The sequence below is a fragment of the Onychomys torridus genome, chromosome 10 (assembly GCF_903995425.1).
Source record: "Onychomys torridus chromosome 10, mOncTor1.1, whole genome shotgun sequence".
Lineage (NCBI taxonomy): Eukaryota > Metazoa > Chordata > Mammalia > Rodentia > Cricetidae > Onychomys > Onychomys torridus.
Genome location: NC_050452.1, coordinates 20,541,796 through 20,558,549, shown reverse-complemented (window position 1 = coordinate 20,558,549; position 16,754 = coordinate 20,541,796). Strand labels below are relative to the sequence as shown.

The window sequence follows — 16,754 nt, the reverse complement described above, 5'->3', positions numbered from 1 at the left end:
GATTTCAGTGCATTACATTTTATCTTCTAATTTTTTGAGGGACTTTTTTTTTTATTTGTATTTTAATTTTACATATCAGGCATGGGTTCCCCTGTCCTCCCCCCTCCTGCCCCCGCTCCCACCTTCCCCCCAGCCCCTCCCCTCCATTCCCATCTCCTCCAGGGCCAAGACTCCCCTGGGGATTCAGCTGAACCTGGTAGATTAGTACAGCCAGGTCCAGCCCCCTCCATCCAGGCTGAGCATGTGTCCCTGTGTAAGCCCAAGGTTCCAAACAGGCAGCTCTAAGGACAGGTCTGTGTCGTGCTGGAACTCTCATCCAATAACTGATGGAAGTGCATGCAGAGATCCTTGGCCAGGCCCCAGGTGGAGCTCCAGGAGTCCAATTGTCGAGAAAGAGGAGGGACTGTAAGAGTGTGAATTGTTGAGACCAAGATTGGAACAGCACAGGGACAAATAGCCAAACTAATGGAAACACATGAATTATGAACCAAAAACTGTGGAGCCCCCAAATGGATCAGGCCCTCTGGATAAGTGAGACAATTGAATAGCTTGAACTGTTTGGGAGGCCCCCAGGCAGGACCCAGACCTGTCCTTAGTGCATGAGCTGGCTGTTTTCAACTTGCCTTTTAAATAGTCACTCTGAGATCTGGACAGAGAGTTATCTGTAGGTACTGTTTTGATCCCCTGGTTTTCTTGTTAGGAGGTGAATGGTTGTATTTTGCCATATTCTCCCATCATGATGCATCACCAAAGTTCAAAACAATGAGGCAATTGGTCACAGACTGAAAGCTCCAAAGCTTTGCACCTTCCATTCTGTTACAATGATGGTGTAGATATTTTGGTATAGAATAAAAGTTTACTAATATATACTTCTTATATAGAATTTCTTAAAGGTTTAATTTTATAATTGTGTGTATGTTTGTATCTCTTTGTGGGTATATGCACATGTGTGCAGGTGCCCGGAGAGGCCAGAGGCATTGGATGCTCCTAGAGCTGGAATTATATATGTTTGTGAACTGCGCAGTGGGTATTGGGAACTGAGCTGTCTACAACTGCAATGCACACTCTTAGCCACTGAGCCATATGTAGCTCCTAATGTAGGACTTTTTATATTCCATTTTAATGAAAACAAGAATCTTGATTTCTCTGGCTCTGTTTCAATATTGAAGTGTTAAGCAGGTGCAGAGTAGTTTCAATCTCCTGGTTTCTGATAAATGATAACTTTGTTTCTTTATGTGAAAACTCTTCCTGTAATTTTAAATTTCATACTATTCAAAACCAGGCATTTAAAGTTTAGAAAACTTCTTGGGGCTAGAGAAATGCTTCTGTGATTAAGAGCACATACTGCTCTTGTAGAGGAACCAGCTTTACTTCCCAGTACCCTTATCAGACAGCTCATATCATCTGTAACTCTAGCTGGAGAAGATCCAATGCCCTCTTCTGGCCTCCACAGACACTGTGCTCATGTGCATGTACATACATACATACACAAACACACACACTCATAATTAAAAACAAAAATGAATAAACTGTCTTGGTAATATCTATTGTATAACTAGTAATATGTATATGATAATCTGAATCTGGATAATATATTTTTGGAAATAATATGTGTGAGAGATGTATCTCTGAAAACTATTGCATCAATAGTGACATTCATTTTTTTCTTTTATCCAGATACTGTTAAATGTGATAACTTTGTATAACCCCTAACTCAGACCTCAAGAAGGAGTACTTTTAGGCTAAGGGGTGCTGAGATACTGGAACTAAGTTAATGTTTTCTGAACATTTCCTAAAAGTCAGCCTACATGTGTCACTAGTGATAACATCTTGATTCACAGAAACATACCATGAAATTCTATAACATAGTAACAGGTGCATATCCACCTTTATTTTTTTCTTGTAAGATACGTCTAAGAGATATTAACCTAGTCTTTCCTTTAGTAAGATATTAGATAGTATAAAATGTTCCTCACATCTCATGTTTTTAAATGCTGGTTTCCAATTAGCATTACTGTTTGGGAGTCCATGGAACGTTTAGAAGGTGCAGCCTTGTTGAACAAAGTATGGCACTGGGGGTGGGCTTTGATGGCTTATAGCCTCACCCCACTTCCCATTTGTGCTCTCTGCTTCCTGTGTGTGGTCAAAACTATGATCTCTCAGCTTCCTGATCTTACTTGCTACCATGCATTCTCTGCTCTTATGGACTATCCACCCAAAGCCATTAGCTAAAATAAACTTTTCCTTATGTAATTTGGCTTTGGTCATGTTATTTTGTTATAGCAATGGAACAGTAATTAATGCACATGGTGAAATTTGCAATTGATATTCAAAAAGCATATGCATAATTTAATGAGTTGTTTTGTTGCTCCCAGATTTATAGTAATCTCTTGATGGGAGAGAAGGAAAAACATCAGCAATGTGAAAATGTTATTGTTTATGACTTCCCTATATTAAAAGGATTATTTATTAGTTTAGTGGATTTTCTCTTAGCTATGTTCACAGGAGTTAAATGTAGAAACAGTTAAAGCTTAAATACCCCCTGAAAGAGTGACTGCACTTTCCTGTTGCATGTATATTCATATTTAATTACCTAAGAGGCTTGAGAAAATCCTCCTGTCTTAGATGAGAACACAGGTGATGTATTTGTGAGTTGTAGCTTAAACCTAGGATCTGAATGCATTCCAGTCTTCAGTTACATGTTATTGATCTATATTTAATAGGCAAAGCATCATGGATATACCATTTTCTCTTTGAAACCGTATCAAACTACTATGGAGGGTACATCTCTCTGAAGCCTGGTTACATAGTTTCAGTTATTTTGTGGCATCCATGAAGACACACATAACACTCCCTCAGGCTGGACCTGGTTACCTGAACATCAAGTGTGTGGCAAATTTGGGGTTAAACCTGTAGGTAAATGTGCACAGTGGAAAGGTTAAGCAAGTGTTTGAAAAGCAAGCCAGGTGCACATGCTGAAGTGTTGGAAAGCACATCACGCTAGATCCACTGCACAGCCTTTTGCTCTCATTAACTATTTGACAGTTTACAGACTGCTGATAATATAGAGGAAATTAAATGCCTGGAGTGAGAAGGTTCTTGGCAAAGAACTCTCAGAGTGTTCTTCTGAGTTTGTATTTAATTTCTAGGGTTTTTTGAACTGTTGTGCCATTAATTAAAGAGAAAAAAGCCAGTTGGAATGCATCATGATAAAAGCCACTTGAAGTTCATTTTTATGTCAGATCCAACACTGAAAAATGTCTTGTCTTTCCAAGTGGTGCTGAAGCATAAAGCATACAGAATGCTATGACCTTCTCTATTAGGCTGATATAACCAAGTGCAAACGTGTGGAAACTATGAAATGGATGGGGATATTTTCTAATAGCATAAATATGACTGACGGTGATGCTGATTTAAGAAGAGTGTGGTTAGCATCCCTTGGAGTTAGATGAAAGGACTTAAATAAATAAGCTCATCTTCTCATTCAGTTAAGATGATCTCTGAATGGGCCATTAACTCCTGCTTTGCTCAAGCTGCATTAGCCTACCACATCCTTTTATATTTAGATCTGCAAAAGGCTGTACCTGTGGTGTTTCCACACAGACCAGCATACCACACAACTGAAAAGTGGTTCTGATCACCCAGACTTTAACTACAGTTCTTGATCTTCCTAAATCCTTACTTTGCCCAAAATTCAGATAAGAAAAATCTTATAGAGGTTCAGATATTTAAACAAATGAGGGCCCAGAGATATTGTTAAGCAGTTAAGACCACTGACTGCTCTCTTAGAGGTTTCTTTCCCCAGTGCCCACATGGCAGCTCACAACCATTTATAACTCCAGTTCCAAGGTATCTGATGCCCATTTCTAGCCTCTGTTGACACTACATGCATAAACATATGTTTAGGCAAAATGTTTATACATGTAGAATAAAAAATAAATAAGTTATCAAAAATGAAATGCAGGTAGGAAAAATGCAGTAAGCTTGACGTGGCATGCCACTAGTGTGACTTGAGTGATGACTGCACTTTAGGGTACTAGGCTGTGCATCTTCTCTATCCACAATCTACCAAACTATTTGCAAACTTAGACACCATTTCAGAGTAACAGCTGCACATCTTTGGGCTTAGGGTGCAGCTCAGTGGTAAAGTACTTGCCTAGTATTTTGGAGGCCCTGAGTTTTATCCAAAGTTTTAAAAAAATAAAACAGAAAAAAATATATAATTTTTGTCTTGTAAGAAAGTGTGATCCAATGAGGGGCTTCTACTAACTGCAAAGAAATGCAACAATTTTAACTGCACATCAGAAGGAACATGCCCTGCTCTGGGAATGTGAAAAAACCCTCTCTGCTTTAGTTCATTGTGAAATCATGATCTTAGTTTTATAGTATCTGAGTTGAAATAAAGCAGCCATCACTGCACTAGGTGATGATACCTGTGACAATAAGAACATAGCATGCTCATTCTGTAGCTGGGTCCCTGGAGTGCCCTGGTTTACCTGTACTAAGCTATTTCCATGTTCTAGAACTCAACAATATCAAATACAGAGAGTACATAGTGACCAAGGACAGGACAGAGCCTGGAAGTGTCTGGAGTCTGTAACAATGAGAATATTGAACATGTGTGTTACATATCTCCAAATTGGTCAGAGAATTAAATAAAACTTCCTATCTTTAATTGCCTGAGTGCTTTGAAGTTGACAATTGTAAAAGTATCTTAGTAAAACCTTCTTAACTTCAAAGATCGAGGCAGATGTTTTACAAATTAACACACAGATGTTAGCAACAATCCTTAAAACATTAACTTTAAAATTAAGCCACATAATTCCTTCACATAATAATTATATAATTGGGTGAATATTTATAATGTTATATATTTTATCACCATCACCAGGAAATATGTTAATGAACGGTCCTCAGAATCTCTGTCATTTTCTCCTTCAAACCAAATATTCTCTTGACTAACTATTATAGATTATTTTTGTTGTAGGTTCAATTAAAATGAAATCATTCTTATTTTTTCATTTTTTAAAGAGAAGATTTTACTTCTAGTCATTTGGCACAGATGTTCTAAATGTTGGTTCTTTGTGCTTATTCTATTTGGGTTTGGTTGGGTTTGGCTAGTGCACCATAGCTGCCATCAAATGTGGAAATTATTTGTTCAAATCCATGTCCTTTCTTGTCCCCCTTCTCTTTAGGATACTCTGGTTATACACAGGCATCGGTGGAGCTGTTTCCTTTCCTTGTTCTTTCTGCTTTCATGCTTGTCTGAAATTTTCTTGTTCTGTTTCCAGCTCCTTTTCCTGGACCTGCGACCTTTAGTTACTCTCATTCCCATGAGTTGTTTTATTCTAGACACTACGCTGTCCAGTCCTAGAAGTTCTGTCTTTCATTTTTATATCTTTAATCTTTTCCTCTGTATGCTTTTACTCTTTTTTAATAGGTTTTCTCTTGAAACCAATACTTTATTTGAAATGTTACTTTTTTCTATTAATTTTCTTCACAGCTTCCTTTTTTAACTTTATAAATCACATGTATTGTGATCAAAATAACATGTTTATTGTAGTAATAGGAGACATCTCTTAGACTAGTTTTTAAAAATGTATTCTTCTCTTATACATTACATCCTGACCACAATTCCTCTTAAATCAGAATGTGATTTTTTAAAAATGTATTCTTCTCTCATACATTACATCCTGACAATTTCCCATCTCTTTACTCCTCCCAGCCATCCTCCCCACTTCTTGCCTCTCCTCCAGATCCATTCCTCCTCTTTTTCCCTTCAGGATAGACCAAACCTCCCAGTTATCAACCAAACATGGCACAACAAGTTACAATAAGGCTAGGCAAATACCCTCCTATCAAGGCTGGATGAGGCAACCCACTAGGAGGAAAAGGGTCCTAAAAGCAGGCAAAAGAGTCAGATACCCCCCATCTTCCACTGTTTGGAGTCCCACAGGAATACCAAGCTACACAACCATAATATATGTGCAGGAGACCTGTCTCAGACACATGAAGACTCTGTGATTGCTGCTTCAGTCTCTGTGAGCCCCTATGAGCCCTGCTTAGTTGATTCTGTGGCCATGTTCTCATGGTGTCCTCAATCCCTCTGGTTCCTTCCACTCTTCTGTGGGGATCCCTGAGTTCTACCTAATGTGTGGTTGTGGGTCTCTGCATCTGATTCCATCAGTTGCTGGATACAGTCTCTCTGGGGATAATTAGGCTAGGCACTGATCTATGAGTATAGTGGAATATCATTAGGAATCATTTAGTTGATTTTTTTTTTTTTTACTGGTTGTATTTGATTCTATCCTGGATGTCTGGGTTATCCAGCATCTGATCTGGTTCCTGACCATCCAGGCAGTTTTAGTCATGGGCTCCCTTTTGTGGTGTTGGCCTCAAATTGGACCAGTTATTGACTGGCTACTCAATAAGTCTTTTATGAGAAGCTTCTTTACCATAATCCCACACTGGTGAAGTGATTAGTAACAACATTGTTGCATGACATGATGTTTTTTTTCCTTCATACTATTGACAAGTATTGGAATGAACATTATTGGTACAAGCATGAAGAGCCATCTATATAATGCAGGTATGAAGGGATACATATACTTCTATAGAACATTGTGTACTGATCTTTTTTTAATTAAATTTTTTTTTCAAATTTTACATACTAACCACAGTTCCCCCTCCCTCCCCTTCTCCCAGTACTCAGCCCTCACTCCCCTCCCCCCTATTTTGGTTAATTTAGATTAAATCCACATACTTCAGAATTTATAATCTTAAGTGTAATATTGAAATGGTTATATTTATAAAATTGCATGATTTTTAAAAAAAAAACTTTTTTATTGACTCTTTGGGAGTTTCACATCATGCACCCCAATTCTGTTTACCTGCCAGTCCCCCCCAAATCCTCCCCTTATACATGGCATGCCCCCCCCCCAACTTAAGGAAACAAATCAAAGTAAGCAAGCAGGCAAACAAGAGCCAAAGCTGTAGCAGGAATCTTAACAGCTCTTATTCATAAAAACAAACCTGGCGTCAGGTATTGGGGTGAAGACTGGAAGATCAGAGAATCAGAACAAGCCACAGCTATCTCACTTCACCAATTCTTCAGCTGATCCTGTTTCCTCAGACTGGAAGCCTCTGAGTGCTTATCCAAATGGATCTCAGCTGGACTGTGAGGCTCCAAAACCTAAAAGCTTAGCCACCTAAAAGCTTCTAGTTTCTGGTTTTCACACCTTGTATACCTTTCTGCTTTCTGTCATCACTTGCTGGGATTAAAGGCGTGAGTTACCATGCTTGGCTGTATCCTTGAACACACAGAGATCCAGGTAGATCTCTGCCTCTGGAATGCTAGAATTAAAGGTGTGTGCTACCAAGGCCTGTCCTCTATGTTGAATATTGTGGCTGTTCTGTTCTCTGACCCCGGATAAGTTTATTAGTGTGCACAATATTTTGCAGAACACAATACCACCACACAAAGCAAAACCAAACTAAAACCAAAACCAAAACAACAACAGAAAAATCTCTTTGCTTCTCCTTCTTTCCTGCTTCTCCAACACCTCTTTGTTTGTCCAGGTGGCAATAGAGGCTTCAGTCTGCTATATAGCATACTTCTTTGTTTCATTAGTTTTACTGGCAAATGTTTCTTTCAATGAGCCACTGGTCTGGTTCAAGGCCTCTGATTTCTGGTACACCACTATCACTGAATCCTCACCAGAACTCTTCTAGGATATCCTGTGGATGCCACAAGTCTTGGAGATATTGTGGGTGTCTTTCCACAGCTCCAGCAGGTCCTAGATGGGGTAGATGTTAAGGAGAGTCAACCCAAGGCCAGGCTGTGAGCCTGGATGGAAGCTGACTGTTCATTCCAGGGCTCCTGGGGCACCCACCTCAGGTGAAGGGGTGGAGTCAGCTCCCATGGAGGTCATACTCCCATGTATTCCCTCAGGGTTGGTTCACCTTGGCCTTGGTGAAGGGTGAGGGCCATCTCTCCAGCATGCAGGGGCCAGCTCTCTTGCTGTAGTGTCCAGCAAGAGGTAAGCCCATCTTTTCCAGGTCTAGCAAAGGGTGTGGCCATCTCAGCATGGCCCTCTGTTTGCATCTCACATGGATCTTATGGCCTCACAGGCCATAGGCATTCACATAGACCCCAGCTACAGCTGGACCATGGAACCAGGCATGGCCCTCAGCAGCAGCTTGGGGCAAGTCAACATTCTGGCTCTGGGTAGAGGGACTGGCCACTCAGGTGGGAATGGTTTCGGCCCTAACCTTGGGCCTTTATGTGACTTTTGGTGGCAATGCAGCTGGACTTTAGCACACAGCCCAGCCATGTTAGAACCATGGATGCATGATTATTTTTAGTATTTAACCCCAGAATATTTTTATCACCTTTTGAACAGACTCTGCACACATTAGTCTTTCTCCTTTGCCACTCCCTTCCCTAGCCATCAACTATCATGAATCTATTTTTGCCTTTATAGATCTGTCTATCTATGTACATGGACCATATAAATGGAGAGGTTCCTATAGATAGTACTATATAATACACCTGTTTTACTTCTAATTCAGATTTTGTCAAATGTAGATTTTGTCAAATGCACTGTTTTGTCTGTTTAAATGGTATAAGATATTTGTCCTCTATTAATTCAGTATATAATGATTAATTTTAGCATACTAAACTAACTTTGTCTTCCTTGGGTTTATCTTACTTTCTTATATCTAATTCTCCTTGAGAATTACTGGGGTTGATTTCCTTATACACATCGTTCCCAACTTACTAGATTTCAAACATAGTTTTTCAACTCTATGATGGTCTGAAAGAAATATGCATTCATTAGAAATTGTGCTTTGAATTTTCATCTCTTCCAAGGCTAATAATATGCAGGAATAATACTTCCACAGTGCTCAACTGTAGGCTAATTTGAGTCCCCAAAAATTTTAAAGTAGACCAGTTGGAGCTGTACAGTTCATTTACTGAGCAATTAAAAAGTAGTAATGCATTCCCCCTTCCCATCCCTGGAGCAGAATCTTCTTACAATAGACTGGAAGTTGATAAATAGCCCAGGCTGGTCTTGAGCTCATGGTTGTCTTGCCTTTACCTCTTTAGTGCTAGACTTATAGAAACATGTCAACACAGCTGGCAGTGAAAGCATTTTTGATTTATGATATTTTCAGTACACATTGAGTTTACTGGGGCATAACCCCATTGTTAGTTGATGAGAGTGTGTATTTTGCAAGAATTCTTAAGTCTACAGTTCTAATAAATTGCAGAGTTTTCTGTACTTCTCATGCCCTTGGCTCCATTACCAGGCTGTTAGGATTCTTAGGGAATTTACTCAGAGTTGTATTTGTCTTTTCTTTATTTGAAACAGACTGTGAAGGATTGCTGTTAGTCTTCAGACATTCATTAGAACTCACTACTGAAATTATCTGGTTGGTCCTGGGGTTAAATTGTGAGCACTTTAGAGAGTTCTTGTTCAACCTACTTCCTTGTGCATCTGTTGAAGTTTGTTTTACCCAATTCAGACTCATTCGGTTGTTTGTTTATTCTTAGGTACCTGCTCATCCACTATGGATTTGTCCCCTCAAGGATGCGAGTACTGCTTTACCATAAACCTCTCTGGCTTCTCTATCTTAATAGAAATGTTTGTTGCAATTTTATCATGTGAATCTTTGTGGGGTTTTTTGTTGTTGTTGTTTGTTTTATTTTTGTTTTTCTTGGCCAGTGTAGCTAAGTAGCTAAGTTTGGAGTTTTTATTTCCCAAAAGAATTAACTTGTGACTTTGAAGGTTTTCGTTATTGTTTTGTCTTTTCTATTTTATGTATTTCTTTAATCTTTGTTCTGCTATTCCTCATGATCTAGGTTTACTTTGTCTCATTTCTATTTTGTTTCAGATCAAATTATTTTTTTTTACTGAACTTTTTAGGTAAAAGGAAAAATAATTCTTCCCAATATTTTCTGTAGTGATAGTAAAATATTTGAAGTTGCACGGGGCTTGTAAAGCATTACATTTCTCAAATTTTGAGATCAAGTAAACAAGTTTGAACTACCTGGATTCTCCATTTGACTCTTCTTTATCCATAGTAACAAGCTCAAATTCCTTGTATAAGTGTGGTGGGATTGTGTTCCCTAAAATATTTATCTGGAGTCAGAGAACAGAAAAGCCACTAGATAGACATAGAGGCCAGAAAATGGTGGCATACATACCTTTAATCCTAGCCTTCTGGAGGCAGAAATCTGTCTGGATCTCTGTGAGTTCAAGACCACATTAGAAACAGCCAGACATGATGACTCACAATTTAATCCCAGGGAGTGATGGCAGAAAGCAGAAAGGTATATAAGGCATGAAGAACAAAAACTAGAAGCATTTTGGCTGGTTAAGCTTTTAGGCTTTCAAGGAGCAGTTCAGCTGAGATTCATTCTGGATGAGGACTGAGAAGCTTCCAGTCTGAGGAACAGGTTCAGCTGAGGAACTGGCGAGGTGAGGTAGCTGTGGCTTGTTCTGCTTCTCTGATCTTCCAGCATTCACCCCAATACCTGGCTTCAGGTTTGATCTTATTAATAAGAACTTTTAAAGATTCCTGCTACATATAATTTTAAAGGGCAAGGTTTTATTGTGGCTGATGCCTTTACCACTGCTATTTCCATCAGTATCTAGTAATTCCACTTCACAGAGGAGTTTTGCATTTGGTGGGTTTGGGACACTAGGTTGTTCTTTTCTTCTTATGTCCTTCCCATCACTGTCCCCAATTGGGAGAGCCTCAGTTACAGATTCCCTTCATTTTCTCCTGTGTATGGTCTCGTCTGGCCTTGTCTGATTCTGTAGACCCACATCTTCTTTTTAATCTCTAAAGAATGATATCAGTTCTGCTTAGCTCTTCAGCCTCTGAAGAGTCAATTTCTACATCTCATTGTCACCTGTCACAAGGACCTAAGCTTCAGGAAGATGAGAGCATGTTTCTTATGACGGTGAAGTTTCCTTCTCTTCAGACCCGTGCCTGCCATTGCCACCATTGCTACACTTTACCTGGAGGTGTCCTGCATTTGAGTCAGTTGTCAATGTTTCATGGGCCAAGACTTTCTGAATAGTTTTAATTAATTATTTGATTTCATTTTAGTTACAAAACATTTTCGACTTTCAAAAAAAACCAAATCCCAGATTGACCTCAACTCTGATAGTGAACTTAAACTAACATGCTTGCAACTACAGATAACACACACATACATAAACATGTTTATACATGTACATACATATATACACACAGAGAAATTATATATATAATTCTATTGAGTCATCTCCCTCTCAGGTTTTCCCAAGTTAGTAACTAAATATACAAGGATTCTTGAAACTTGTATTTTTATTCAACCTTTGCATTTTTGCATGAGACAAATACCCTGTGGTGAGTCATGATATAAAATGTATTCATTGTTTATCAGACTACAAATTCAAGAGGACATCCTCTTGACAATCTCATTTCCTATGCAAGAATGAATAAAGGACACACACACACATCATGAGAATGATTGTGTAACAATCACAGTATTATTGCACACTAGAGAAAGAAGATCCTACTAGACATAAGTTGGGTGAAAACTGCCTGCTTCAGAGATGAGGATTTATTGCTGTTTTTCCATGGTGGAAAGAAGAACTGGACTATGAGTTCCCCTAGGTGGCTTTTGTAAGGATAAAGAACCAACCAGAATACTTTAAGGTATGGTAGGGAAGGAAGAGGAAGGAGGGAAGAGGGGAAAGAAGAGAGAGGAGATGTATTCTATTAAGAGAATTTGCTCATGTGACTGTGGAGCCTGAGAAGTCCTACAACAAGCTATTTGCCATTAGTAAAATGGAGACTTAGGGGTGCCTGTAGGGTGATTCAGTTCAAGTCCTCAAACCCAGAGCCAAGGAAATTGGTGTTGTAGTTCTCATCTGAAATCCCAGTGATCAGATTTTCTACCTCTGCCCTCTAAAGTCCAGAGTGTTCTCACAGTGCTCTCATGACAAAGGGAGAAGGGAAATGGTATACCAGCTCTGGGAAGGGAAGAGGAGAGGGGAAGAAGGAAGAAATGAGGGAGAAAAAGAGGGGAGGAAGGAGGAGGAGGGAGAGGGGAGAGAGAAAGGTGAATTTGTTTCTTCTGCCTTTCTGTTTCATATGGCCGTCAAGCAGGTGGGATGGTACCCTGCTGCTTTAAATGTGCTTCCCTGAGCCAGGGCTTTTCTTGAAACACTCTCACAGACAGACACACTTAGAAGTAACACTTTCCCAATGTCTATAGATCTAATTTATTATTATTATTTTTGTTTTTGAATTTAGAATATAATTACAGTATTTCTCCTCACCTCAACCCTCCCAAATACTCCTCATTACTTATTTCAAATTCATGACCTCTTTTTTTATTATTATTAATTCAGTCAAGTTGATTCTTATTAAATATCACAATCACCTGCTTTTTGAGATCCCAGTGTTTATGACCTAATCCTCCTTTCAAAGGTACTACCTCTTAATACTATGGCTTAGAAGACTAGCTTCCAATGTCTAAATTCATGGCTTTCACATGCATCCTGGAGAGCACTGATATGTAAATGGTGCTGGTGGCAGTGCTGGTTACTGGCAGAAAAGACAAGGGCCATGGTCACAACTACCAGAGTTACAAAGAGCTTTATTAGAAGGAAGGAGGGGATAGGAGGGGGAAGAGCCAGGCCTGGAGAGAAAGAAAGATGGTGGGAGCAGAGCAGAGAGCAGGGAGCAGAGAGGGAACAGAGAGAGAGGGGAGAGAACACAGAGAGAAAGAACAGCAAGAGAGAGAGAGAGAGAGAGAGAGAGAGAGAGAGAGAGAGAGAGAGAAAGGTAAGTGCATGTTGTTAAGTGAAAGCATCCATGGCATGCTTTATGTGTTCCTTCAACTCTGACGTTCTGGCAGAGGTAAAGACACAAAACACAAGAACACCAATGCTCCTGAAGCTTGGCATGAAGACTAGAAGGGGTTTGCTAGACTGGAAGTGAGTGAGATTAGTCTTGCTGGTCCTGTCAGTGGTGGGCACCTGACAGGGCACAATGTGAAATAAAACTAGAGCACACAGTACAAACCTGCCTTACATGCTGGACTTAGCTGTTATATTAGTTGTAGCTGGAGAGTCTCTCTCCTGCTCCCACCAAGCCCCGGCAGTCCCACAGCCCACTTATAAAATAAACACACAGACTTGTATTATTTAAACTGTTTGGCCTAGTAGCTCAGACTTCTAGCTGTCTAGTTCTTACATCTTCAATTAACCCATTTCTATAAATCTATACCTTGCCACATGGCTCATGGCTTACCAGTATCTTGCACGTTGGTACTCATGGCTGCGGCTGGCAGTATCTCCTGACTCAGGCTTCTTGGTCCCAGAATTTTCTTCTCTGCTTGTCCCATCTATACTTCCTGCCTGGCTACTGGCCAAACAGCATTTTATTTATACAGAGCGATATCCACAGCAATCAGTCATAGCAAGTCTGTCATGCTGGTGCACACCCATCCCAATGGGAGCACAGTGAAAGGGAGGACTGCGACATATGGAAGCTTGTGACGACCTTTGCAATTGGGCCTGTTAACTCTTTCCACTTTTCATATATTTAGTGAAAGTTTATGTACACTTGCTCTAATTAAATTGAATTATAAAATCTTTAACTGAAATTTTAAGGGTTGATACATTAATTATTTACAATGGTTTCTTTGTGGAAATATTTAGCCATTTATTAAGAACATATATGCTAAATATGAAGCTCAGTGATAGACACATACATATACACCTACACTCACATATACACACCTACACTCATATACACACATAAACCCATGAGTATGCTAGACTCATGGGTTGCTACTAGGAGGAAAGTTTTGTACTCTACCATCTTAGGTTCTTTACTAGGCCCCTGGTAATTAAACCAACAAAGACATACTTAATTGCATATATACAAACAAGAGTTTTACAAAGAACAATTATGTATTATATAATTATATGTATATGTATATGCATATATATGTAAATACGGAAAAAGAAACTAATGGAAAAGGAAAGATGGAAGGAAGTTTTCTTAGTTAGGGTTTCTATTTCTGTGAAGAGACACCATGACCACTCTTATGAGGAACTCTTACAATTGGTGTGTCTAGCTTACAGTTTCAGAAGTTCAGTCCATTATCATCATGGTAGCGAGCATGGTGGCATGCACGCAGACATGGTGCTGGTGAAGCAGCTGAGAGTCTTACATCTTGCAGGCAATAGGAAATGATCTGAGGGTCACACTGAGCAAAGCTTGAGCAGAAGAGACCTCAAAGCCCAACTCTACAGTGACACACTTCCTCTAACAAGGCTGTATCTACTCCACCAAAGCCACATCTCCCAATAGTGCCACACCCTTTGGGGGCCATTTTCTTTTAAACTACCACAGAAGGGCAGGAGAGAGGAAGGATCAAAGGATGGATTAGAAGTGAAAGACTTATCACAGGTATTATCAAATGGAAAGGGGTTTGGAGCTTTGGGTAGGAAGGTGAGTTCTGGAGGAGAGAGGAGTGTCTGGTAAATTCACCTCTTCTCCTTGTATGTCAAGCAGTCACTATAGGAAGCAAGTGCAAAGATGTCTTTGCAAGTTGTCATGTCCTTTACAAAGGGGAAGTTTGTGAACTCTTTATCAGGGAGCTGGGGAAAGATAAAATAGTTTTCTCAGAGTTGGCTGGTTTAAGTACGCTGTTACCTGTAGCTGAATAGTCCATGTGCCAAGATACACATTTTGGTGTGGCATTTTCTCATACCCTTCATTTGTCATTAGATGAAAATATTTGTGCAAAATTGTCAGCTATAGGAAACACAGTAGAGCAATTGAGATTGATGAATCAGTGCTGCTAGAATCCTAAATGGTCTTATAATGAAAACCCAGAGCCAGATATTGGGGTAAATGCTGAAAGATCAGAGGAGACAAGTCGCAGCCACTTCTCACCTCACCAGCTCCTCAGCTAATCCTGTCTCCATGGATCCTCAGACTGAATGCTCCTGAGTCCTCAGCCACAAAGGGCCTGGATTCCTCTCTCCTCCTACCTTATATGTTTTTCTCTGCCCAGCCATATCACTTCCTATCTCAAATTTCCTAGTGCTGGGATTAATGGTGTGTGTGCTTCCCAAATACTAGGGTTAAAGTTGTATGCTACCACTGCCTGGCTCTGTTTTTTTCTTAGACTGGATTTATTTCATGTAGTCTAGGGTGGCCTTGAACTTACAAAGGCCCAGACTGATCTCTGCCTCCCAGGTGCTAAGATTTAAGGTGTGTGACACCACTACCTGTGGTGATATTTTATTTGTGCTGAAATGTGATATTTTATTTGTATGTTAATAAATAAAGTTTGCCTGGAGATCACAGAAGTCAGGCAGTGTTGGCACACGCCCTTAATCCAGTCACTATGTGTTCAAGGACACAGCCAAGTATGGTGATCCCAGTATGAACCACAGAGACCTGGAGGTCTGTACAGACAGGCAGTGATGAGGAAGTGTGGTGACTGGGTTAAGAAGGCAGAACAGCAAGGCAATAAAGGCTCAGGTTAGACAGAAAGAGGTTCTTTTGGGAAGCAATGGCAGTGTGGTAAGCTAAAGTTAGTTTGGTGGCTATCACTATTGCTCTGATCTCTATGGCTTGTACCCCTGTATTTGGCTCTGTGTTTCTTATTGAATAAGACTGTTTAAAAATTCATCTACAACTGCCTGAACCTCTATGGCTAACTCTGTGACTGTCTCTGTCCTCTGATCTTCAGGTAAGTTTTATTTCTTAGGTTATAAACAATATATCCCAGCACTCGGGAGGCAGAGGCAGAGGCAGGCAGATATCTGTGAGTTTGAGGCCAGCCTGGGCTACAGAGTGAGTTCCAGGAAAGGAGCAAAGCTACACAGAGAAACACTATCTCTAAAAAACAATAAACAAACAAACAAACAATTAAACAAACAAACAAACAATATATCTCCACAAATCAGATTAAGGGATGGCTTGATATATATTCATAAAGCCTTTTTGTCAGCCTGTTCTACTTGTGTGTGCAGAGACATGGTGGATCTGACTTCTGCTGGCAAAGTGGGCATCCTCTTTGGCTACTGTCCACAGCAGGATGCCCTGGATGAGCTCCTGACTGGCTGGGAACATCTCCAATACTACTGCAGCCTTCGTGGGATTCCAAAGCAGTACATTCCAGAGGTAAGCAATCTTGGGGTTTTCCAGAGGAAAAGGATCCAGTAAGGGATGCTAGTCTATCAGCTATGGCTCCAAGGCTGTTCTCTCACCCCAGGATAAGAAGTCATACCATCAGATGAGTTCATGGAAGTCATTTTCCAACACTAAAATTGGTATTACTGTTGTATATTTAAAAATGTGTCTGTGAGAGAGTTCTATGCAAGGAGATAAGCAAAAAATTTGTATCCTTAAGCTTTTCTCTTTTTCCTATAAGTGACTGTCTATTTTGTGGCCTATGGATTTGTGGTCAGGAACAAATACTGCAAAACTGGACACAGAGTGTTTGTGGAACTTGGGACTTGTTGAAGTGGATTGCTCCTTTGGGAGTGGGCAGAAAGTTTCCTGTGAGGAGTGCCTTTCTGGGTGGTCTCAGGAGAATGAAGGAGTACCTGGAACTGCAAGGACTCGCAGGCCTCCCTACATGCTCCCTGAGAGTGATGGAGAGCAGGAGAAACAGTGGGCAGGGGAGACTCGTCTCTTCTCATAATGAAAGCTGTGGTCAGATC

General features: G+C 40.1%; 1 protein-coding gene across 1 annotated transcript in view; it reads left to right on the top strand.

Moving 5' to 3' along the window:
- Abca13 (ATP binding cassette subfamily A member 13) overlaps window positions 1–16,754 on the top strand; it is a 428,395-nt gene that overhangs the window by 352,338 nt on the left and 59,303 nt on the right. Inside the window, exon 57 of the mRNA XM_036201460.1 lies at window positions 16,062–16,212. Within this exon, the coding sequence (XP_036057353.1) occupies window positions 16,062–16,212 (151 nt within the window). The remainder of the gene's footprint in view (window positions 1–16,061; window positions 16,213–16,754) is intronic.